General features: G+C 36.0%; 1 protein-coding gene across 1 annotated transcript in view; it reads left to right on the top strand.

The window, feature by feature from the left end:
• The window catches only part of TMX3 (thioredoxin related transmembrane protein 3), a 30,003-nt gene extending 15,764 nt beyond the window's left edge, over positions 1 to 14,239 (top strand). Inside the window, exons 10-15 of the mRNA XM_050891009.1 lie at positions 1,647 to 1,745; positions 3,777 to 3,834; positions 4,691 to 4,744; positions 8,632 to 8,761; positions 11,024 to 11,092; positions 12,202 to 14,239. Of these exons, the coding sequence (XP_050746966.1) occupies positions 1,647 to 1,745; positions 3,777 to 3,834; positions 4,691 to 4,744; positions 8,632 to 8,761; positions 11,024 to 11,092; positions 12,202 to 12,468 (677 nt within the window). The 3' untranslated portion in view covers positions 12,469 to 14,239. The remainder of the gene's footprint in view (positions 1 to 1,646; positions 1,746 to 3,776; positions 3,835 to 4,690; positions 4,745 to 8,631; positions 8,762 to 11,023; positions 11,093 to 12,201) is intronic.
• Positions 14,240 to 25,052: the final 10,813 nt, after the last annotated feature.

Below are 25,052 nucleotides of genomic sequence, written 5' to 3'. Positions count from 1 at the left end.
CCACCTGAGACTAGTAGTGTTTCATAACACCACTGACAGCAGTACACCTGCCATTTATATGAAAAGTGTATATCCATATGTATGGATATCCATATATAGGTGCTAGATTATACTCAGACTATACTGTAAAGCCCATGCGTTATAGTCTGTTAGAGGCATGTACACACACGTACTTATATTGCATATCATGGGTTGGGTTACAGGTACACCGCTTATTTACAAAAACATCTACTCTTGATTTAGATTGTTCTAAATGCAAGTTTTTACTTTAAGTTGAAAACATACCACTCAGAAGATTATTCTGCTGTTTTAATTTCTGAGGATCAGTCGTACCACAGCAAAGTACACTAGGTGGGCCATCAAGGATATTCTTTCTGATTTCATAGAATGGCTGTACTTGTCTTCCTCTTCAGTCTGTTGCCTTACCAGTCATCCTCCAGATAAAAGTTCAGTCTACAGCCTCCTTGATTTGCATTTGATTTTTTCTTTTTTTTTTTTAAACAGGCCTGGAGAGGGAAAGCTTGTCAGAGAAACACTTCTGAATTGCTTTTTTCTGTGTGGCCCACTTGCTTTTTCCACACCTTTCCAAACAAACACAAAACTCTTAATAATCCAGGCTTCTAATTTACTTTGTAAAAATTTTGCTCTTTTATAATGTACTAGAAGCATTGTTGTAAATCAAACAAGTTATGAAGACACAGTATAAGAGACTGGATAAGGTTTTATGTGCAACTGTTATGATTGGACAGAAATTTGAAGAGCTCACTATAAGAAAAAGGTTTACCAAAATCCATTTCAATTCTCTGGCCCTGTCTGGTGTTTTGTTTTGGTTTTTTTCTTAGTAGGGGAATGGGATGCAGATCTATGGGAAGCTTTATGCTTGGAATTGCTTGCTACAATCTTATGACAATTAATTGTTAACCTGAAGTTGTTGATAATTCACTCTATACAATAGGATTTAACACAAATTTATTTATTTAATGTGCATTTATGTGTGTGTATATATATGCATCATATATATGTTTATATACATTTTTCTTTTTTACTTGTGATTAAGATCTAATTATAATGGTGTTGGTGGTATGTGTTAGAATTTGATTCTTTACGGGTTAAAACATCTAGCATCTGAAACTGTAGCCTTCAGTATAACTGATTCTGAATCGTATGTAAATATTTGTTCATTTACATTCATAATGCTGTTAATGCATCTACTTTTTCTTGATTTCTTTCTATTTTATTTAAGGACTCTCACAAATACTGCTTTCTGTATTTTTGTATCTCTTTACTTTGTTTGAAACTTGACCCCTTTAAAAACAGGGATTGAAGCTGTTCCTTTCTGCACTTGGGTCATAGTTATCTGCTAGAATAGTATTGTTTATCCTTGATTTGGGAAAAAATAATCATCAAATCAGCTTTTCATGCTTTGCTATAATACACTTACTTTTTGTTCAACAATTGAAAATGGCCTTAGAAGTTTTAAAACTGAAGAGAAATGTCCAGAAATGTGTGAGATCTTGTCTAACAACAATAAAAGGAAAAAAGGGCAAAGAATAGTGTTTGCCGCTGTAGTACTGAAATAAATCTGATTGCCCACCTTACCAAATAAATAAATAAATTTAATGCATTCTTTTTTTTTTTTCTTTTAGAGTATGAAGATGGTGATTTGTCATCCTGGATAAACAGAGAGAGATTTCAAGGTTATCTTAATGTAGACGGCTTTACGCTGTATGAACTTGGAGATACAGGTGAGATGCTGCTACTGTTAAAATCTTTGGCATCTCTTGTACTTAACGCTAAGAAAAATTACAGAGCACTAAGAATGTGTTTTTTAAACCTCAAAAATTAATTAATCTCGGAGTTAGAGTTGATAGTGCCAATCTTTTTTTGATGTCGGTGAGACCTGTTCTATTGACTAGAGGCTTCGTCCGAAGCCTACATTAGTCCTGTCCTCACAAGATAAGAATTAGTATGTCTAATCCTGTAGTATTCACAAAAAAATAGTGGGACTTTTAATTTAAGAGCAGCTTAGATTTTGCATAAATTACATATTAACTCTTGGAATACCTACAGGGAATTTTATGACTGGATTTAGAAGTATCAAATATGGATGGGTTTAGATATGTCTTATATCTAATGGATTCAGATATCTTTAAAGTAGATATGGTAAGGAAGGGAAGAGAGCATGTACAAAAGTGGACCTGTTCTGGAATACTTTAGCTTTTCTCTAGTAAAATTTTTTGCAACCCAAATGAAAACTTTGCAGCCAAGTGACTGCTGGAATAGGCAAATGACTTGTACTGCTCCTAAGGTATACATACTCTGAAGTAGCAGAAGAAATGCTGTAAGTGTTGATTTTTCCAGGCCAGGATACCTTATAATCTACATTCCATTTCAAAAGAAAGTTTCTATTCAGTGCAACATTGAGTTCTTTCAGGTTTTAAAGATTATGAAACATCTAGGTTCTTACATGTCTGTGAAACTAATATTGTTACACCTACATTTTAAAAGGTTATTTACAGAAATGCTGTTACAAATTGTTTAATTGGAGCATATTTCTTCCTGTTACATTTTTGTCTAACAATTCCTCAAATTAGGAAAAAAAAAAAAAAGACTTAATACCATGGAGAAGCCATCATTTATTTTTAAGAGCTTTAAGTATAAATACACAGTACCTGGAATTTATCTACATCATCTTTTCCAGTCTAAAAAGTAGTTGTCTCCTAGTGTATTCACTAGGTAGTGTCTTAGAGTGTGGGAAGAAATGGGGAAAAGTGAGAACTGAGGTATGGAAGAAGCGGGGTGGGGGGAAGCTATTGCTATTTCACAAGAAAGCCTGGGAATGAATCATTGTTCTTGCCCTCAAAACTTTTCAGTATTACTTGATCAAGAGTGAGTTTCTTTTTTTGAGGAGAATGCTTCCTGTGGCGTGGTGATAGGTAGGCGTTGAGCAATAGATTGGCTTGGTGGGGAGGGTTTTGAGTCAATCATGGCGTCTAGAGAGACTTAGCAAACTGTTCTTCTGCACTCTAGAGGCTTTAGTTAATCCAGCTGATGACTGCACTGTTAACAGATCTGCTTTCCTAGCAGGAAGTACTTGATCTGAAGAACCTTTGGCCATCTTTCTAAACTTATTTTGATCTGGTTCACTGTAGGAGGCTTTGGGTTTTTTTCTTGTAATCAGAAAAACTTCACAAAGTGAATCCTGAAAAGATCAGTACATTCTGGTGTTTGGTCTTTAAGCTCCTCTGACAGAGGTCTGTGAACTAAGTTGGTTTTCTGATGTAATGAATTCTGGGCTCTGCCAGTAAATTTTCCATGTTTTTAGGTAAGGATGATACTCCAAATTTTCAATAGTGTGAAAAATAGTCGTTACTGAATCCATGCAATAGTGATTTAATCACTTAGAATCACCTTGTAATTGCCATTGTTTAATAAAGGTTTCCATAGCCTCATATTTAGGTATATGCAAATATGCAGCTTGGGTAGGAAATTAATTTTTATCTGTGTTTTTCCCCTTTTAACTTCTTTCTATAGATAGGCTTTTCATAGAATGCTAGTGGTGTGGCATGAAGCCACATCTTAATTTATTTTCAGTAGCTTTAAGAAAAACCACAATTTGGTCAGCTAGAAGAGGCTATTTGGCATCGAGGTTGGTTTATACTTAAAACTAATTCCTGTCCCTGGAGAGTATCTGATCCTCTAGGTTGGAGTATTTTCCATCTGCAAATGCGTGTTTCTTTTTAAATGGTTTCAAGTATTTTATTCTTTATTTTTAGGAAAACTTGTGGCTATTGCAGTCATTGATGATAAAAACTCTTCAGTGGAACATACCAGGTACAGAATTGAGTATTGGTGACACTATGGGAGAAATGTGCTGGTATGACACAGAACTTTGGAAGTTTCTTAAATATAAAGAAATGCTAGGTTAAGTGGATGGTTTTAACTTGTGGATGTTCTCTAATTTCTGACTTCAGCCTACTGAATTTACTTAATTTATGGCTCTGTTGAAGCACATGTGAGTTCAGTGAGATGATGGGAGTTCCTGTATCACTCTTCTGCCATTTGTTAATGAGATCACGGGAGCAAACAGTGATTGCATAGCTTTTTAAAACTATTGTGTCACCTTGTAAACATAGATGAGAGTACTTGAGTTCAGGTGACTTTGAGATGAACTTAGTAAGTTTAAACAAATGACGGGTCTTCAACTCAGTTGCATTAAAAGTGAATTTAGTGATGCTTATATATTAGTTGTCTGTGGAACTTGGATTAAGAAGGGGCATGTTCAGTTGGGTTGGAGTTTGCTGAAGAGACTGAGAGGAACAAGACCTTCCCCTGTCGCTTTCTGATAGCATACATAATTAGACTAAGAAAATATTGTTCAAGTACTGTGTATGCTATTTTCCCAGACCTCCTTGGATTTTCTTCAGAGTCACAGTGCTGTGTCTTCAGAAGGCAGTAGATGGAGTGAAGCAGCCTGTCTGTGTTTTTCTCGTGTTGTGACTATATGGTAGATAGCCTTTCAACCCTTAGAAACCAACCAAAATGAACAAGGTGTTTCTTGTTAATGGAACAGGGAATCCTTATTGCTGATGAGGTACTATGTGCTGCTTACTGTGAAACCTCAATGTTTATTGTTTGTATTTTGACAGAGTATGTCCTGGATTATCAATGTCACTTTTTTTCCCTCCAGACTAAAGTCTATTATTCAGGAAGTTGCTAGAGATTATCGGGATCACTTTCACAGGTAGGCACACATGGTACTATGATATCTCAAATGAACTTCTGCATTAAACTTTCTAAGACACCAGTCATTTTTTTCTACCTGAAAGATGTTATAGTGCCTGCTGTTATATTCATATACTGATATTTAATGAGACCATTCCATTAACTGAGTGTGTTTTGGGATGCTGACTGTCTTGTAGATTGTCAATTTTTGAATTATATTGCTGAGTGTATGCTCTCATCTTCAATTATAGGAAAAATATTTAAGGAAGAACTTTTGCTGAAACCCACTATTCTGTTTTCTTTTTCATCATTCTGTTTTTCACTGCTTCTCTTACAGGGATTTCCAGTTTGGCCATATGGATGGAAATGATTACATTAATAGTTTACTAATGGAGTAAGTAAATTCTTATTTGAATATTCTTTCTTCTCTTGTATTTGTTGCTAAGTATATTTAATTGAAAACAATCTTGTGAAGAATTCCTGCCTTTCATGGCTTAAAAAAAAAAAAAAAATTGCTGTCCTCAGAATTCAGCATGTAATATAGTATCAGTTGTTTGTTAAATTAAACTGCATAATTTAATGTTAGAAGCTTGGCTTACTGATAATGCTGATTGAAGAAGCTTATCTTTTAGGTCTACTTTGTTAATTACTGTATTAGAACTGTAGTGGGTTTTTTTTCTTCATTAAATTTACAGGGCACTAGACAAAAGTTATGTCAATTTGTAACAGGAAACGTAAATAATGGTTATGCATTATCTATGGTTTTTATTTCTGGAGAGGCACATTTCATTCTTGATGCATTTTTAAGATGTGCATAGAAATATGCTTCTGCAGAGAAGCAGCGTAAAATGCATGGAAGATGCTGTCTGCACTTGATATGTACATGGTACATTTTGAAATATGTAAGTAGTTTAACAAGATGCTTGACACTTGCCCTTTATTATAATCCGTGTCTGAAAATTAGAGAGTTAAGTTGCTTGGCATTTACAGTTGACTACTTGTTCTCCTCTGGCCATTTGAGTGAAGGAAGGGAAAAACAGGGGTCAATATGCTCAGTAAGTTTTCCAAACCCCTTTCTTGGGAATCAAAGCATGAACAAAGCACATGTTCGTGCCCCTAAAGGTGCTAGTAGCTTCATGGGGACTCAGGAGGCTAAGGGTCTGTATTTCTGTGGAATGTCTGTAGATTAACACCTGAATACAATTAAGTTAAAAACATCTGTCTCTCAATTGAAGTTAAGTGATGTGATTGATGTAGTGCTTTGTAGTTGCCAAAAGTGAGACCTTCCTCACTTCATTAATTGCTTCTCCTGTGCAGGCTCTTAGCTGTCTGCTGAGCTGTTTCAGCCTGTTTATCAGGCAGAAAAGTGTTTGCTTTTTTGAGTAGGGGAGTTATTTTGCTGATCCAACTCAACCCTTAAATGTCTGCCCATGTATTCTGCTGAGTACCAGACTGATGTACAAAGAAGCAGGGGAGGGAGATGAGGTCCCTGGGAGGAAGAAAATGATGGGGAAGAAGACAGAACTGCTACTTACAGCGGTAGTGATATAGTGGCAAGATCTGTTCAGCTGGATTGTTTAACTTAATCTGCAAAATGCCTGATTTTTATAATTTGTAGTATATGGGAAGTTGCTGTTAAAGTACTCACAGGCTTTTAATTATTTTCTAAACAGAGTGTATACATTTCCAGCATAAGTGGAAAGCAGCAAAAGAATGCAGCAACATATGTTCAGTGTTACAAGTAGCTGCTCTTCATGTGGCTACTTGAATAATTCAAAACCGTATTGCAAGTGCTTCAGTTTTCCACTAGATGGCAGCAAGTGGAAATAGAAAGAGCAATCTATTGCAGAATACTTTTTTACTGTGCAAGATGCACATAGGAACAAATTCTGTTTCTTCACAAAGGATAAAATATTGTATGACTCGTGGGGATAGAAGTACTAGTCCCTGATAGAAGTACGCTTATGAACTTGGCTGTAACTCCATTAGTAGACATTATAATTTATCTGTCTCTTCAGCAGTGGATGAACATGCTTTCGTTGGATTAAAAATGGTATAGTTAAAACTATGCACAAAAGAAGAAAACAGAATATTATGTATTTTACTGAAAGCAAAGATAGATCTTTGTGTAAGCTAAGGTATATAGCATCACTGGAATGTCAACTATAGGTATATGTAAAGTATTAATTCCTCAGCTCTTGGAAGAAACATATTAAATGTGTTTTTATACTCCATATAAAATTTGTATATGGAGTTTATCCTTCAGCTGCTCTACAACCAACTCTAAGAACCTCAGTTACCACACTGTTAAATGCAATAGAAGCGCTTTTTGGGGGGGGGGGGGGGTAGGGATCTTTTATTACTTGGATGCAGAAGACTTGTTCTGTTTTGGTTAGGATGAGGTATTTTGGCAGAGATTGATAACTTGTTACCAGGCACTTGCAAAAACACCTGACTTGGTTTGATTGCCTCCTCCTCATATTTCTTGTTTGTTCCTAATAAATAGAGAATAAAAATGTCAAGGGAAAAGTTGTATTTAGAGAATCTTTGTTGCAGGTTGTCACTGTTGACAAAGTTTTGTTGTTTGGTTGGTTTTTTTGAAGTTCCTTTGAAAGGATGAAATTACTTTGTTATCTCTGTAGTTGGCCTTTCATTTTCTGAGGTGCTACCATGCTTTCAACTTGAGTACTGGGAACATGGTTTGCACCTTAAGTCTTAAAGTATTCAGCTTTCTAGGAGTTTAGAAAATTTTCATGTGTAAGTATTAAACTTTTTCACTTCTAGGTTTGGAATTGAATTTAAATTAAAAAAACAAACAGAACACAACGCCTAAAATGTGTGAGAAAATTCAGAATAATTTCTATGACCTCAAAGAAAAATGGGAATCTTGAGTAAATGCTAAACAATATTTTCATGAAATAATTGATTATGGATTGATAGCCACAGTTAAGGCTGAAATTATCATCAATATTACATGGATTACAAATGTACATGGGTGGGGCACTATTAGACAAGAGTGAAAATGTAGAAAAACAAGGTTTGCATTGCTTCTGCTGTGAAAGAAAGTTACCCAGTATTTAAATTCATTATTGACAGAACTGTAGAAAATCAGCAAAGAGTACAGGAGATTTTTCACTTTACTTATTTAAGTATTTAAAATCTTTATTGTTGAACAATGTACTTGTGCAGTATTAAATTTTCCTAAACCTGATCTAATTTTGAATTTAGGACTGCTTTGAACAGTAGATTGTACTAGTTTATCTCCAGAGATAATGTCTAACCTTTTTTTTCCTTCTTTTTTTTTTTCCCTTTCTGATTCTGTGATACTAAACAATGCTAATGCACGTGAACGTCAACTGCTGAGTAATAATTGTTTAAAAACTCTGTAGCTCATCTGCCATATCTAAAAGAGATGTAGAAAAACTTTGGTTGGTATGCCTTATTCTTTTGACTTGACAGGTTGAGGTTGATTGATAGAGCTGATCAGTTGGACCATGGCTGTATGGGATTGAATTTTTGGATTATACTTTTGCCTTTGTGCACTAAAACACTTAATGTGTTGTGCTAATAGTACATTTCATATACAAGGCTACTATCTGTGATCTCTTACTAATTGGCAAGTCATAAGGTATCTAATTTGCAGTCGCTATGGGTATGTAAAATGCAGTAAGTTTCAGTAGCATCACTGACACAGATGTGAAGGAAAAAATATTAATGAGAAATATGCTTGTACCATTCAGGTGATTCTCTTCCCCCTTCCCTCTTGCCTTTAAGGAACTGCTATAAGGAACACACACGAAGTGAAGATTAATGGATACCCTTTTAAATGATGGAGGAATTATTTGAATTGCAGTGTTTTACACAGTAGTTCTTTAAATGTATAAACTATCTGTTTTGTGTTTCCAGTGACTTGACAATCCCTACTATTGTTGTACTGAATACCTCCAATCAGCAGTATTTTCTACCAGATAGGCACATTGAGAACACGGAAGACATGGTTCAGTTTATTAACAATATCTTGGATGGTACAGCTGAAGTAAGTCTTCATTGTGACTTGGAATATGTTGGTTGGTGTTTATTTCCTTAGATGCTAAAGTAGGGAAAAAATTTGGTTACTCTGATTGTTATGCTATGTGTTTTATCTTCCTGTCCTGTCTTCCTGTCTTGAGTGCTGTCATTGAATACGTGATTGTGAATTCTTGAGGTGTGCCATTGCTCGCTGTTCTGACTACAGAACCCCTTGTAGAAAGCAAGCTTTTTTTTGTTTATGGCATAATGTTAGATGACTTCTCTTGATATTCCTTTTACTGGTGTCACTGGTAAACGGAGAGCTTTTTATTCATCTCCTGGTTTGCTTTAAATGCATTTGTTTAAAATTTTCTTTATAGTGCATAACTGAACTCTACCCTTTCTTTTGGGTGGTAAATTAATAAATCCAATAGCTTGATGAATGGTAGGTTCAGATTAAAAAAACGGTAGTATACTTGCTTTGCATATTACAAACAGACACAAGTTTACCTCTCTGTCTCTGCTCTAAAACTAAAAATGAGCTGTCTTTTGTTAAAACAACAAAATTAATAAATCCATCTGGAATTGATGGCTTAGACAATTTTTTAACGTTGACGAAACAAATTCAGGTTTGCTTATTCCCTCAGTGTACTGTAAGTTGGACAGAAGGCTATGTTGTGTGGATGAGGAAAGAGATCATGGATCAGAGCTTTCATTTGCGCTTATGGGGCATGAAGGCTTTGCCACGAAGGGGGGCAGTGCTAACAAATCATTTGGCTGCCTCCTGCGAGAAGCCTATGTTGGTTTAAGCCCCAATTCACTGAATATTGAATGCTTACTGTGTTAGCTGAATCCCACTTTACGTTATGCCAGCAGTTTTAGGTCATCGGGTGGTAACGACAAGTAATGCTGGCTGCAGATTGTTTCAGTCATATGGGGTACTTTGGTTTATTTAATTTGACAAATTGATGTAGGAACATAATATAGGTGGATTTGCTTGCTGTTCATGACTTTACTGGACATGCTTCCAGTTGTAAAGTGAGGGGTATTCCTGTGACTTATTTGGTGGTTCTTTGTTCTTCAGTTGTCAGTTTTTTAATGCTTTGTTAATTGCATTGAGTTATGTTACCAACATCTATTTGACTCTATTTAAATATATCCTTCTGGTTGAAACAACAAATGACATTGGTTTCTGTCTGTTTTTTAACTTTGAGGAAATTTGTTTGTGATGCCTTGTGTTTTTTGCCATAGCGTCACTTAGGTCTTTCTACCTTTTGTTTGCAGTATTTCAGCTAGAATGATTAAAGGTCTGTCTAAATTCACATCTCTATGTGTGTGAGAGTGCTAATACAAGACAGACAGTACAGGACGTGACTTCATTTAAGCTAAATGGTATCTATAGACATGAAATGGCACTACTTTGGCTACATTCAGGCCCAAGAAATTGTGCAGCTGTTGAGGAATGACAGTCTTCAAAGTATGCTGGTAAACAAGTAATAGGATGCAGACTTCTTCACCACAGTGAAATTTCTGAGAAGTATAACATTCCCTCCCTCTCTTCCTTGGGAAGTGTTGGATTATTCACCTTGACTTTTTTGTTACTTTCTGTAAGGCCCTGTAGGTATCCTTCTGTGAGTCTGTTTCATCTTTGAACTTTTTTGTAATTTGAAGGGTTTTGGTCAGGGTCAAGTGCTGATCAGTTAACTTCAAAATGTAGATTTGTTTCTCTTGCAACTCAAGACAGGTGAAAACTGGTCCTGTTCAACAGACAAATTGCCTTTGGATTCATGTAGTTATTTTGAAGACGGCTAAATTAGGTGGCAATGTAGGTATAGTCTGTCATATAAACTGTCTGACACAAGTTTTCTTTATTACACCTTCATATCTTCTTGTTACTTAGTTCTTAGATTTTTCTAACTGCTTCTGTCATAATCCATAAATAGATATCCATCCACTGCAGGAAAGTTCAGAAGATCTCTGCAATTTTATAATTGTTACATCAGGACAGCTGGTAGTTTCTGTTAGTGTTCCTCTATGGTAGGAGAGTGGAGTGCCAGTCCACTTTTTGCACTGATTGTTTAAAACAACTGTGAGAGAATTTTTCATGATACTATTGAAGTGTTTATCCATGCTTTGGAAGTTGGAGTGTCTGGGCATCATGAGATGCAAGAATAATTACTTTTCATTTCCTTCTAAAGGGGCTTAAGATTGCAAGGTCTGAAGAATGAACTTTTGGAATCATAACTGAAAAGTGTCAGCAGTTTTGATATGGTTCCATTTGAAATTTCAGGCACAGGGTGGTGATGGACTTCTGCAACGAATCAAGAGAATAATCTATGATGCCAAGTCTACTGTAGTGGTAAGTTTTATTTTTTGTTAAATTAGAAGGTGCCCTTGTCAATCAAGATGCAAATATTTTCAGAGGGTTTAGAAATACTTTTATATAAGTTTGTTTATATTATATATTGTGTATGTATTATAGGTATATATACATTAGGTTTAAGCCAAATGAACTTCTTGATTAAAGTTTTTAATAATATTTTCCAGTGTGCTAAATATTCACTATACGTTAGTTTCTTCATTTTTCACTCCTTTTCTGTATTAGTCTGACACGTATTTTAAGGGATTGAACAAGGAGAATTCAAAATCTTTTCCGTGACCCTTTTGACGTGCTTTCACTGAAATTGATAGCACTTTCATGTTCTGAGAAATGTTATGGTTTCAGTCTAATGAGTTAGAGCATAAGGGAATTAAATACTACACTTGGTGTAGTTTTAAAGCAAATATTTTTATCATCTTTCTTATAGGTTAATTATGCTTAACAGAATTTATTTTGGAAGATGTACACAAATCCATTTCTTCACTTGTCCTGCACAAGCAAAAAAAACCTGTGCTGTGAATTTAAATTGAAACTCGTATATTTCTGTATGAGTGCCTTCCAAACTTCTGTGAATGTGTAATATTTAGCCATCAGTTTCTGAAACCAAAAGTCCTTCCTCCTGTGCCATTAAACTACTTTTCAGTAGGAAGCTGTCTAATAACAGTGTTTCTGCAGATCCCTTATTACTCAAACTAATTTTTGAGAATGGGACAAATAAGAGACAAAACTGGTTGCTTCAAAGTGTTATTTTAACACTGTTAGAACAATTGTTTCTCAAGCTTCAAACAATGAATAAGATACACAGTTGGCATGTTAACATTAACTGTTCCAATGCAACATTGTAATATTTGAACTTCTAAGTCTTTTTTATGAATTTGTAGTAGGAATTGTTAAAATGAGGACTCCTCCTCCTTTATGGGGAAAAAAAAGAAAAGAAAACAACAAAAAAACCCACAAAAAACCCACCAAAAAAACTGACTGTCATTTTGGATGGTTCTGAGTAAATACACAGAGTAATAACAGAAGTAATGCAGTAATTTTGTATTTTCACTGAAAGTGTTTTTTACTTCAAATTTGTGTTTCAACAGTCTGTGTTCAAGAGTTCACCACTTCTGGGATGCTTTCTCTTTGGGTTGCCCCTGGGGGTCATCAGCATTATGTGTTACGGGATCTGCACAGCTGATACAGATGGAGGGATAGATGAACATGAGGGAGCTAAAAAGGAAAACGGTGATCGGGACCTCACGGACGAAGGCAGTGAGGAAGAACAAGAGGAGGAAAAGAACAGAAAATATACAGAACTTTCAGATGGAGAGTTTAAACAGAAAGACATAATGGAAAAGAAAAAAGACTAACTTTGTTTAGGAAAAGTATTCTCTAGAATTTCCAAATAGACTTATTTATTGAAGGTAGTCATTTGTTGATGATCTTCGTGAAAGAGGACCTTTTTGTCTGCATTATGGTAGTTTTGACTTGCATGTATTCAAATTTTCTCAGAAATTGACAGAAAAAAAAGTGGATGTTCTCTTAATTGTCTTTAATAGATTAACAAAGAGCAATTTAAACTGAAGAAAATTGCAAGTACAATTCTACACAGTTTTTTTTTAAGAGTTTTGAATTGTTTATTTCCAGACAGTGAGATAAAGATAATGTTACTTGACCTTAGTGTATGTGATGAACTACTACTAATATAGCCCAGCTAAGCACTCACTCACTCATATAAAATTAAGGCTGAAAACTAAGAAAGATTAAGAGATCCGTAAAGTCTTTCAGAACCTGATAGCTAAAGACAACTTAGAGTTTTCAAAGAAGTCACATTGCACATTATTTTGGAAAAAAAAGCCCAAACTTTTCTATTTTCTCAAGTTAAATGTAAATTGTTAGGAATGAGAGGGCTGTTTCACCATGTAATAATATAATTATTGGCAGTTAAGAATGTTTACTTGTTACAGGATTTGGGAGTTATATGCTAAATTAAGTCTTTATTAGCGCTTTAGCAGCTAAAAATGTTGGAGAACTACATTATAAACCTTTTAGAACATGACTGCCTGTTAAATTGTTTTGTATGAGTGCTTACACAAACTTATAGTGGAAATGATCTTTACGTTTTCTGAATCCACAGTACAGCTTCATAAAGGAAGACGTAAATATAAACACCCTCTGACTATTTTGCATAACTCTGTACTGACAAGCTTTTTGAATGGTGTAAATTTGTTTTACAGTGTTTAATTCAGATTGTTATATATCTTTGAGGTAGTTGCTGTTGATACTTTTGTTTGAGACTGTTACCTACTCTGAAGGACGGAGTTAATGGAGCATAATATTAACATTCATAGAGATTGGTCAGTATAATGCATTTTTGTTACCTGTTTAATCATAAAAGTCAGTTTTAATACAACCCTGTGACTGTGAAAAGGACTAATTTGTGTCCAGGATTAAAATCTCCAAGGGTAAGCTGTAAAGCAGCCTTTGGCGTTGATGTCATGGAGAGTACCACAGAAACAAAACTTACATTGCTCTTCCTCTTAGTATTAATGCTGGGGTTTTGGTTTGGGTTTTTTTTTTTTTTTTTGAGGTTATATTACTGTATAATACAGATTATAATGTCCTCCTTATAAGGCAGCTTGATCACATAAGAAATTACTATGCTATAGCACTAAATTAAGGAATTTTAAATAAAAAACATGGGTAAGCTTAAATAGACAAGTTCTGTGTTTGAGTAAACCTGATGATGATATAAGTCATAACCAGGGAAAATGTATTGCATCCTTTTTCCTTGTAGGAAAGACACTTTTTTCTTCTGTTTAAGTAGCTTGGTAACAGCTGGCTTCATGTTGCAGTGCAGAGTACAGTAAGTAGATGCCTGACTTCAAAGATTTTTGTTGTCAAAGAGTATAAACGATATCTAAGGAGATTAGGAAATTTTTTCAGAAAAATTCCATGTCTGATTTTGAGTCCAACCTTTTTCCTTTTGCGAGGAGAGGAAAAAAATGAGTTCATAGAATACTGAGTAGCAGATGTCTGATATGGGTTATTTTCCCTTTTTGTTTTCTCCTTTTTCCTTCTATGAATTGCCTTTTTTTCATTTTTTGTCATTATAGCTAGTTGTACATAGTGACTTGAGTGGTCTTGCTTTTTGATTTTTTTTTTTTTTTTTTTTTTTTGGCAGAATCTTTGAGGTGTAGTTTTAGGATATATCTGAACAGTGAGATGCTTAAAAATGTGTTTAGAGAGTTTTTTAAAACGGTGTAGAGCTCTTGAGTTGTTTTAAAAAAAAAAAAAAAATCACTTCATGACAAGCCTGTAAATTTCTTTGGACCTTAGCACGACTCAGTGCCGATAGTCAAAATGTAGGACTATTAAGGCAGTAATATGTTTTATTGATTAGTCTCTTTTCTTAAGATTTCACATACAGATCAATTACATATTTCATTTTGGCTCAGGCTGGAAACCTGCAGGTTTTGACTTAAAAAACCTGAAGAGGTCACTGGAACGCTGCTGTTCCTTCTGTGGTGTGTAATAAAAAAAATAATTCTGAATTCTGCTGCACTGCTAAGAACTATTTCAACTATGAGCCTTCATTTTGTGGTTATTTTTGTTTGTGTTTATAATCAGTAGTAGCCAAATAACTTGCTGAGAAATCTTCTGAGATAAGGACCTGAATATGATAAATACTGTGTAAGAAACAGATCACACTGGGATCTGTTAAAACTGTAACACGTAACTGCTAGAGTTAGGAGGAAAGCATGTGTCTCAGTCACTTCTGAACTGTAACATCAATCAGATGTGTGCTGAACTGTTGAAAATTAAACTTGAAATGTACTGCCATTTTCACCAAATCCTTCTCCCAGCTATATTCAACAAGACACAAGGAGAAGAAAAGCATACAAGTCATATACTGGGTGTCAAAAGTGATGCGAAATTAAGGGTTTTGCTGTAGTTGTGCAAGTAATCTAGAATGCGGTCTGAGGGGGGATCTGGCATTTTATTTTTTTCTTCAGTCTCTAAAGGTTTCTTAAAGCAACTTCACTGTAATAACTTTGAATTCATGAAATAATGCTGCTTTTTTAAGTCAAGTGTAAGCCTTTTGTTTTTCTGTAATAAAAACATTTAAAAGAGCTTGTTTCCTTTGCTCAGTTTACACTGTGTTAAGCTTAGATATTACACATTGTGTAGGAGGCCATGTTTCCTGGGACACTTGTAAGCATACTTTAGGCCCCGAGTAACGCAGTACAGAAATGCAGCTGGGAGCTTTTAACAAGAAAAATGAGCTCATCCTGTCTGATACCTTCTCGTCAATATTTTGAAAATACTCTGTAGGTGTAGGAGTTAATATTTACTTGTCTTTTATTTAGTGAGCATCCTAGCAGTATAAAACGAATGCATTTCTGAAAAAGAAATTTTAAAATACCGGTTCATTCCGTTAGCATACTCTCAAATTCATACAAGAGTTTCAGTAGCAAAGGGAACCTGAGGCAGACTGTTCTAGTATACATCTTCTGGAAGAACTTGAGTAGCCTTGACATTTGGGCGTGCACAATCTCTTACTGCTTCATTATTTACCTAGGCTGTTTTAACAGATACTGTCCACGCTGTGGTGCTCACTGCTTAAAGGATGGAATGATTGCACACTGGTAGATCTGATGTGTCGAAGATGGCACAGAAGTGCTTAGTTTTCATGAAGTGTTTAGTAAAAGGTTTAGCTTGCTCTGTTTTGGCCCAGAACTAATTTACCCTGTTCCTCTTTTGTCAGCATGTTTGAAGAAGTGGTTGTACTTGGAGGAGTGGGAGGGTGGAGAGTTGTTCTGATGACAGCCAAAAGCTCAAGTCAGTGAAAAGGGTGCAAAACCAGCATGTACTTCCCTTAAGCTGTTAAAATTTCATGAGACTACAGATGTTTCAGGTTGTATTATACTGTGACAGAGTGGTACTGTCTCTCAAATCTTCAGGGAGCAAAGGAGCTTTCTGCTGTTTTGTTCTCATCACTGAGTACATTGCTAACAGATTGAATCATACGAAGCTGTTGCATGTTATATTGCTGTAACCGACGAAGACAATTTTGACAATATTGTGTTGAATGCTTTGTTGAACTCTTAACTTGCAAGGTTTTCGTAGTCTGTCGAGGCAGTGTACACATTCCCGAAACAATTCTTTCTCTGATTTCTGAAATTTTAACTATTTTAAAGGATTACTGCTACTATCCTGTATATCAATTTACTGACATAAAGCACCATTTAGCAGCTGATGTGAACTCTCCTGTTACTAGCGAACTTCCTTCTGCATATACACCAAGGAGTATAGAAATGTTTGCAGTTGTTTAGCAAGGATAAATAGACTACAAGTATTTTACATAAAGCATTTTTGAATGGACTGTTATGGCTTTTAACAATAAAACCTGAAAGATCTAGAAGGTCCTTTGAAGAGGAGCAAGGAGACTTTTCAGATGATTACTAATGAGAGGAATAGTATTGCTTTGTAGCTCAGTTTCCCCGTAAGTTTAGACTGGAGAAGAGGGAAAACATCACTGAATGAGCGTATAACTTGACAGCTTATTTGTACTGAACACGGTTTTACTTTTCTAGTGTGTGCTGCTGTCACTTCACTTTCATTGCATCACTTCTAATACTCAGCAGCCCCTGTTGCAAGGTTGGCGTAGTCTTCAGCTGGGTTAATGACTGTCCTGACCAAAATGGTGCGTGGTTTTAGGCTGTCTTCAGTTAAGAGATTGAAACTTTGGTAAGCACTAAGGCTGAGACATGAAGGGGACATGCAAACAAAATGCATAGACAAGAGAAATGGGAATGGGAGAAAGAAATGGAGCAGGGCCATATATTCTTGTATCTGTGTCTTATGTTTTGATGCAGATGAGCTACATTTAACATACATGCATAGATAGTGGGAGTTTTAAGTCCTTCCAAAAGAAATCTTCTATCTCCATTTACTTTACAGAGAGCCTTTGGCTGTATAAGTTTGCCTGACAGACAGCGAGTCACATTACTACCCAATCAAGATTACTGATGGATGTTTTTGCTGTTTCTCAGCAGAAACATATGCTCCAAGTCACTCAAAATAACATACTTTCTGTTCATCATTTGTTTGAAACAAAAAACAAAACCCAACTGTCATCTTTGGTTGCTACACCACTACTTTGAAGGAATGATAACTTAGAGTATATTTAAATTCTTGCAAGGGTGGCAACTTGTAGTCTTAATGCTTTCAGGAATTAGAGATCTAATCAAGAATGTAGGATTTGTATTTTCATCTTAAAGAAGTGTTTGGGTTTTTTTTTTAAATAATAATAATAAAAAATTTTGCAACAGTTGCTGCAATTTCATTCTTTTTACCTGAATAGTAAATGTTGACTCTTAATCCAAAGCAGACAATGTACTGTTCATAGACTGTAAAAACTTTAAGTGACTCAATATTAAAAGAAAACAAAAAGACTTTGGGACTTCAGTACCTAAGTTTTTAATCCTCTCCCAAAGTAATTTTTTTTTTCCTTTTATCACTGAGTCATTTTGACTTAGAACTGACTGTAACTTTTTACTTAATCTTTAATTTTTTTCTTAGTATGCTTCTCTAAAACAATTTGTCTGAATATCCTGACAGTACACTGTACATTAAGAATTGAAATGCAGACTGGTGTTTTGGATGGCCACTGGCTAACTTTGTTTATTTCCTCTTTGCTTTTGTAAAATACGTCTTTTTTGATCTTATCTTTGCACATTGAGCCAGTTGAGCTGCTTCTACTTAGCACTTCTTGCAGGATCACACAACTCACTAAACATATGCTCTTGTCCTCAGCTCTATGTTAAAGTGTATTTGATAACATTTTCTAAAAGCAGATGCTGAAAAAAAAAAAAAGATACCACTTAGAAACTATCAAAATATCAGAGTGTTTTTGTAAGACATTTTTTGAGATTTTTTTTTTGTCAACAAACATTTAAATCTTCAAGTATCAGAATAACTTTCCTGTCCCTAAACAGAACATTTGTTAGAACAGGAGGAATTACAGAAGAAAGGTGGTCCTATGGTAGACTGCATGTCAAGTAGGGGAAGGCATGTAGATGGTCTGTATAGAAACATATAGTTTCTAGGAACAGAATTCCCCTTTGAAGTAAGAGATCTCCTTTTACATAAAGTGGAAGCTGAGCTGCTTGTATCACATTGTCATGATTTAAAATAGAAGGATTTCTAGCAGAGTGACAATAAGTAATACTTGATTTTTAGAACAGGATTTAAATGCAGATATGAATCTTGACCTGAACATAGTGTATTTCTATTTTTACAATTTGCATCATGTGTTGTTATAATTTAAGTGGTCTGTCTCAAGAGAAAAGCTGTCAGTGCATTCATATGAATCTGTGTTGGGTTTTAGTTTCCAGAGAGCACCTGGAATTCAAGCATAATGCAGAAGCACGGGGTTCTTTCAGTAGTCCATAACTTTGCATCAGCGTCAGTTGTCAGAAATCTGAATGCTAAGACACACTAGAAATAAGACCTGGAGTTGCTCACTTAGCTTTGCAAAGGCTCAAGCCATGTGTGGAAAATGAATCAATCACAGGCGTTGCGTGTTAGTTAATGGAGAATGATTATCTATGGCTTAAACAATCCCAAGAAAGAAGTTACAAGCCTTCTTTTAGTTTTGTAAATAATGGTTATGAGGTGGGAGGAATTTTTCATACTGACATCCTTAGCTGTTGCATCCAAAAGGTGTGATCCTGGCTAGAAACATGCAGCAGGGGTCATAGGGGAATGAAGTTCGCAATGAGGGCTAAAGGCATGATGATCTTAAAGTAAGACTAATCGTCATGTTAAGGTGCAATGGAGGCTGGGAAAGAGTTATAAAGCAAGTGCATAATAAAATAATGAAGCTTGTAATATTCGCATTCAAATAATATGCTGCTTTACCACGCCAGTCTTAAAAGAGTGTTAATAAGCCTGAGGTTATATCAGGATATGATGTACCATGCTGGTAAGGAAAAGTGGAAATGTTTCCATAGCACTGGCAGTTCTTTTCACTTCTTCCCTTTAGAAGAAAAAATGCCACAGTGCAGACCCTTGGTGTGAACTAGCACGGCTGAGCTCCAATGCCCGTTTCTTTCACCATGTCATTTCCCAGAAGCAGGAGCTCACACAGAGCAGTGTCTCTGGTGAGCAGTGGCTCTGGTAGCCTCTGTTGCACACTGTCCTGGTTTCGGCTGGGGTAGAGTTAATTTTCTTCTTAGTAGCTGGTACAGTGCTGGGTTTTGGATTTAGTGTGAGAATAATCTTGATAACACACTGTTGTTTTAGTTGTTGCTAAGTAGCGCTTATCCTAAGTTAAGGACTTTTCAGTTTCCCATGCTCTGCCAGCAAGCAGGTGTGAAAGAAGCTGGGAGGGAGCAGAGCTGGGGCAGCTGACCTGAACTAGCCAAAGGGGTATTCCATACCATAGAACGTCATGCCCAGTATATAAACAGGGGGGAGTTGGCCAGGAGGGGCGGATCGCAGCTCTGGCATCGGTCAGTGGGTAGTGAGCAATTGCATTGTGCATCACTCTTGCTTTTTTTTCCCCTTGGGTTTTATTGCTTTTTTTTCCCCCCTTTTTTTGTTATATTCCTTTTAATTGCAATTATTATTATTATATTTTATTATTATTGTTGTTAGTATTATATTTTACTTTAGTTATTAAACTGTTCTTATCTCAACCCACGAGTTTTACCTTTTTTTTTTTTTTTTGGTTCTCCTCCTCATCCCATTGGGAGTGGGGGAGGAATGAGTAAGCGGCTGCGTGATGCTTAGTTGCTGGCTGGGGTTAAACCATGACACACACGCGTGGGTTAGCCCCAGTGGTTTTCAGAAAGAGTTGGAAGTTGGCCACAATGAACGTGAGCCTGAAAAGCGGCAGTAGCAGAGACTTCAGGAGCCTCAGCTTTGACATGCAGGACGGGTACTGCTGTGGATAGTTTTAATGACCATCTGAAGACAGGGGAAAGGACTCTTTCTAAACACTTTAAAAAGTCATCATTGAATCGCAGTGATGATGTTTCATAAGGTGAGGAAGAATACATGAGGTATAGAGGTGAGCAGACACAAAAGCCTGTGGGGTATTTCCTCTGCTCAGGCCCATGCACACTCGTTTGAAGCTAGGACAAGGCCACTCCATTTTGGGGACACTTAAGTTCATGATCACAGATGCAGGTTAGTCTGTGCCTGTTGGTCCTTGGGCAGTGAACTTGCCCTGTCACGTTTAAATTAGAGTGTAGACATGCCATGGAGCATTAAGTTCAGTTTCTGGCCATCTTCCTTTGATGCAGAGTGCAGTTTTAGGCAAGATACTTAGGCCATAGTTTCATTATACTGCAACATTAATGACAGTGCTGGCTTAAGGAGTTTCTGTCCTCATGCCTTTGTACGCTGCCCTTGAAATTATGGCCACGCAAACTGTTGGAAAAGCAGCACTGTAAGTGGATAAATGAACCAATCCAGGTGAATACAACTCTTTGGACAGAACAGCATGCCCGGGGTATGAGAGAGCAACAAGGGTTTGGAGGCAGCAGCAGAGTGGGAAACTGTTGAAGGGTATTACATGACAAGCTGGCTATGCTGACTTAAGTATTTATTTCATCCTTTGCTTGCTTCCTCCAGAAAACAAAGGTGACCTGGCCGAGTTCTTACAGTGAAGAAACCAGGTTACTATCCCATGATCCCTCTTGCAGTAGTGCAGTAATATTGTTTGTAATGTATCTTAACCTCTCCTTGCTAGGAGACAGTTAAAATGGAAGAGGAAAAATCTTAACTCTTGTCATGTTAGGCAAAATGCATCTTGCACAGGATATAACTAGGTAAGAGTGGGAAGGATGCACTTCACAGAGTGTAACTGTGGGCAATCACTGTCATAGTGATAGGATGATTCACTAGGTTTTACATTTGTAGATAAATTCTGCTTTACAGTTCTGCATGTACATTTAAAACCACAGAATGCTTGAAGTCTGAGTCCAGAGTCAGCAATCCTTTTCGTTTGTGCATGACTACCTATGCAAGTAACTAGGAGAAACAGGAGCTACATTATAGAAAGGGACAGGATTTTCAGACTTGCATTTTAGGAGACAAATTTGTTTCACATATAGAGAAAGGTAATTATATGAATCTTAGACTAATCTGTCTGGCACGTAGCAATTGCAATTTTTTTGGCAGAATTTTCCATATGAGAATCCAAGAGCTTTTTGAGGTGGATAGATTTAGGAACTGTTGCAAGAGAAGGTCAAATGAAAATCTCAAATGTCTGCAGTGCTTTATTTTGGAAGCACTTTTCCCAAGTTAGATGAGAACATTGTGGTTGTAACCTTGGAGAAACAGAGGATATAGTACCAAATGCTATATATATTATGTTCCTAGTAACTTGACAGAAAACCGAAAGGCACCTTTAACCAGCAGTGGCCAGAGATGTATGCTGATGACTAGGGACAGCCTTGAGTGCTCCTCTTCACTGAAAAGACTGCTTTCTTCAACCAGTTGGTCACTTGCCTATTGTATCTATTAACTTATTCTGTTTTGTTTCCCTTCTTTTCCCCTTTCCTCTAATTGTCATTATCTCTTTTCCTTTTGTATTGTATCCTCTAACTCTTTTACCATCTCAGTTTCCCCTGCCTTTTTCCAAGCTTTTTTTGATTGTCATTTCTTTCCTTTCCTATATATTAGCAGTCAGAAATATACAGAAATTATCAGATAATGATGAAACAATCTGTATTTAAAAACTTCATTCAGACTACTGTGTGACCTCTCAGGCTGTTTCATAATGATGTTGTTTCCTTAGTGGCCCAACATGCTCAATATTCTCGTATCTTACATAGGTTTGTTGATTAATTTTGACTGGCTGAGTTGAAATTAATAGGGTATTTTATTATTAAAATAAGAGGAAAGCTTGTTACAGGTAACTTACAGATTTGAGATTTAACAGATTTATATGCAGTACATAAAACGTCTTATCTTCAAGCCTTCCACTTGGGAGTTGTCACATTTCACTCCTATATTTAGAAAACAGGACAATTTTAGATTTGCCTGGTTTGAATTTTTACTACAGTTAGTGAAGAATTTAAGGCTTCCTTTCAATGAAGACCATACAGATAAGCATTTGCTGATTAGTTTTATCTTGACCTCGGATGATAAACATGGTCTTGCAAATTACTTCTTTCCCTCTAGCCAATTATTAATTTTTGTGATTAAAATCCTGTAGATACAAATTTATCTGCTACTCCTGTTGTTCATATAGTTAATCTTTGGATCAGTAATTGATATCTAGTTAATTAGAATACAGATGCAGAGCACATATTTTTCAGATTGAAAAAACAATGATTTTTTTCAGAGGGCTTTTCTTTCCTCCCTATCTCCTGTTTTTATAGTTTTGAGTGAAATCTAGAGAAAGCAGATAATAATGTGATCTGGAAGTGAGTCATTTTAATGCACAACATTTGTGGAAAACACAATGGTTACTGTCGAAGAGCAGTTGGTATGTTTGTTCTCCTGGCAAAACTATTTTAACTGAGCATAACTAATGCTCTTTGTTTTTCCAGAATGCCATAACGGCGTTCTGATTCTCATCTAGCCAAGGTGTATTCATGGAGACATCTTTCTCCTTTCCCTTCTTTGTTGACATAAATATCAACATAGAAACAAACTACTAGGTCCTGTGCAACTGATAACCTGTGTGGGTAGTTCTCATAATGAAAATATCTCATTTTGCTTGTTTTAGACATGACCAGTGCTTCTGTAATATTCACAAGAATAATTCCCAATTAGTCCAAATAGTTTATGCTTGAGCAGAGCTATAAGATCTCTATGGATTCTTCAAAGCTTTCTACCACTGTAGTTTATTACCTTTTTGCAAGCGTTTTTTTTTTTTGTGAATTGCTTGTTTGTCAATGGCATTATGTTAGCAAACTTCTAGTTGTGCAAGTTCTAAATTTCTGTGCAGCTGTTGTGGTTTAACCCCAGCCAGCAACTAAGCACCACGCAGCCACTTCCCCCTCCCCCCTCCCAGTGGGATGGGGAGGAAGAAAAAAAAGTAAAACTCGTGGGATGAGATAAGAACAGTTTAATAACTAAAGTATGATAAAATACACTACTAAATAATAATAATAATAATATAATAGTAATAATTGTAATGAAAAGGAATATAACAAAAAAAAAAGAAATAACACTCAAGAAAAGACAAGTGATGCACAGTGCAATTGCTCACCACCCACTGACCGATGCCAGAGCAGCGATCCGCGCCTCCCAGCCGACTCCCCCTGTTTACATAGTGGGCATGATGTTCCATGGTATGGAATACCCCTTTGGCTAGTTCAGGTCAGCTGTCCTGGTTCTGCTCCCTCCCAGCTTCTTGCACACCTGCTTGCTGGCAGAGCATGGGAAACTGAAAAGTCCTTGGCTTAAGATAAGCGCTACTTAGCAACAACTAAAACCTCAGTGTGTTATCAACATCATTCTCACACTAAATCCAAAACCCAGCACTGTACCAGCTACTAAGAAGAAAATTAACTCTATTCCAGCCAAAACCAGGACAGCAGCCTACAGAAATGGAACAGGAAAAATGATGATTCGGCAAACACTCTCGTACAATGCAACCCGCAAACATCACAAATTAAAAGTTAATTTGCCTGTGATTATTAAAGCTTAGGCATTAAGACTGCTAGGTAGTGTAATTTCTAGTATCTGTGTCAGCTGCAATGAGCTGAAATGTTTGATTTTTATATGGCACTGTTTAGGCTATGCCACAGTTCAGGTTCCCCCAGAAAAAATTGTATTAGTCTGGTCCTGCAGCACCATAGTTGAGGTCTGGTAAACTGTGGTTCATTGAAATATTTGAACCATGGCCTCTGGAGATGAAAGACTAAGGTAATACTTTAACAGAAGTCGATCTACAGATTGTTCAAAGCAAAATAACCTCTCCCTGTCAACTCTCTTGAAACACAGCTGTAAGAAACAGAATTCTAAGGTAATTTACTTCTGTCTCATTGCTTTTGCATTCCATTGACTATCAGGTTGTTCAGCACCTTTATGCTGTTCTAGAGTAAGTTGCTGCGTAATGGTAAATAATCTAAATATATAATTTTATAGACTCCATGTATCTACACAGTCACTATGAAACATCTTTAAATGCGGACAGTGTAAGTATAGAAACAATTGAATTGTCTCTAAAACTGAGAATCCCAATGAGAGACAAAATAGAAAACTTCAAAATAAATTTGTCATTAATAAAATAAACTAAAATTTCATACCTAGATCATGTAGGTGTTACTAGGTCACACAGGTAACAATGATAATATGCTTATTTAAATGAACGTCTATGTCTTTTCAGTTTCATGTATTCACATGAGGGCAATATTAAAGGATTGTTTAATTATCCATTCTTTAATTCTTCTGAGATTCAGGAAAAAAATCCCACTGATGAATAAAAAGATAAAAAGATTATAACTGTCAATCATTTGTATAATTCAATTTTTTAACAGCATGTGACTCAATTACTGGAGAGGTTAATAGAGAAAATGTAGATTGTCTTCTCTGAAAAATAGATTTAGAATACCATGGGTGGTCTGTTCCACAGAAAATTAAAAGAACATCTCTGTAGTTAACACTGTGCATTTTTCAACGAAAATTAAGACAGTTCTAGACAGTTACTTGTGAAAACAGACCATGGAATTTAATTGGGATTTCAAGTCTTAATCTTCCAGGAGTGCCTCTCTGTTAATATGGTAATATTAGTAAATGCCAAGTCTCTGAATCTAACTCTGTGTGTTAATGTGGGATCTTAATTATTAATAGCCTAATCCAGTCCTCCTAGCGCAAGGCCACTGGAAGTCTCTGAAATATAATTACATATTTAGAAATAATTCAGTGGAAAAAAGCATAGAGTTTTTCAAAAGAATTTTCAAAAAATAATGTTTTCAAGTCTCTT

This window comes from Gymnogyps californianus, chromosome 2 (genome assembly GCF_018139145.2).
Source record: "Gymnogyps californianus isolate 813 chromosome 2, ASM1813914v2, whole genome shotgun sequence".
Taxonomy (NCBI): domain Eukaryota; kingdom Metazoa; phylum Chordata; class Aves; order Accipitriformes; family Cathartidae; genus Gymnogyps; species Gymnogyps californianus.
This window is presented reverse-complemented; position numbering and strand designations above follow the sequence as displayed.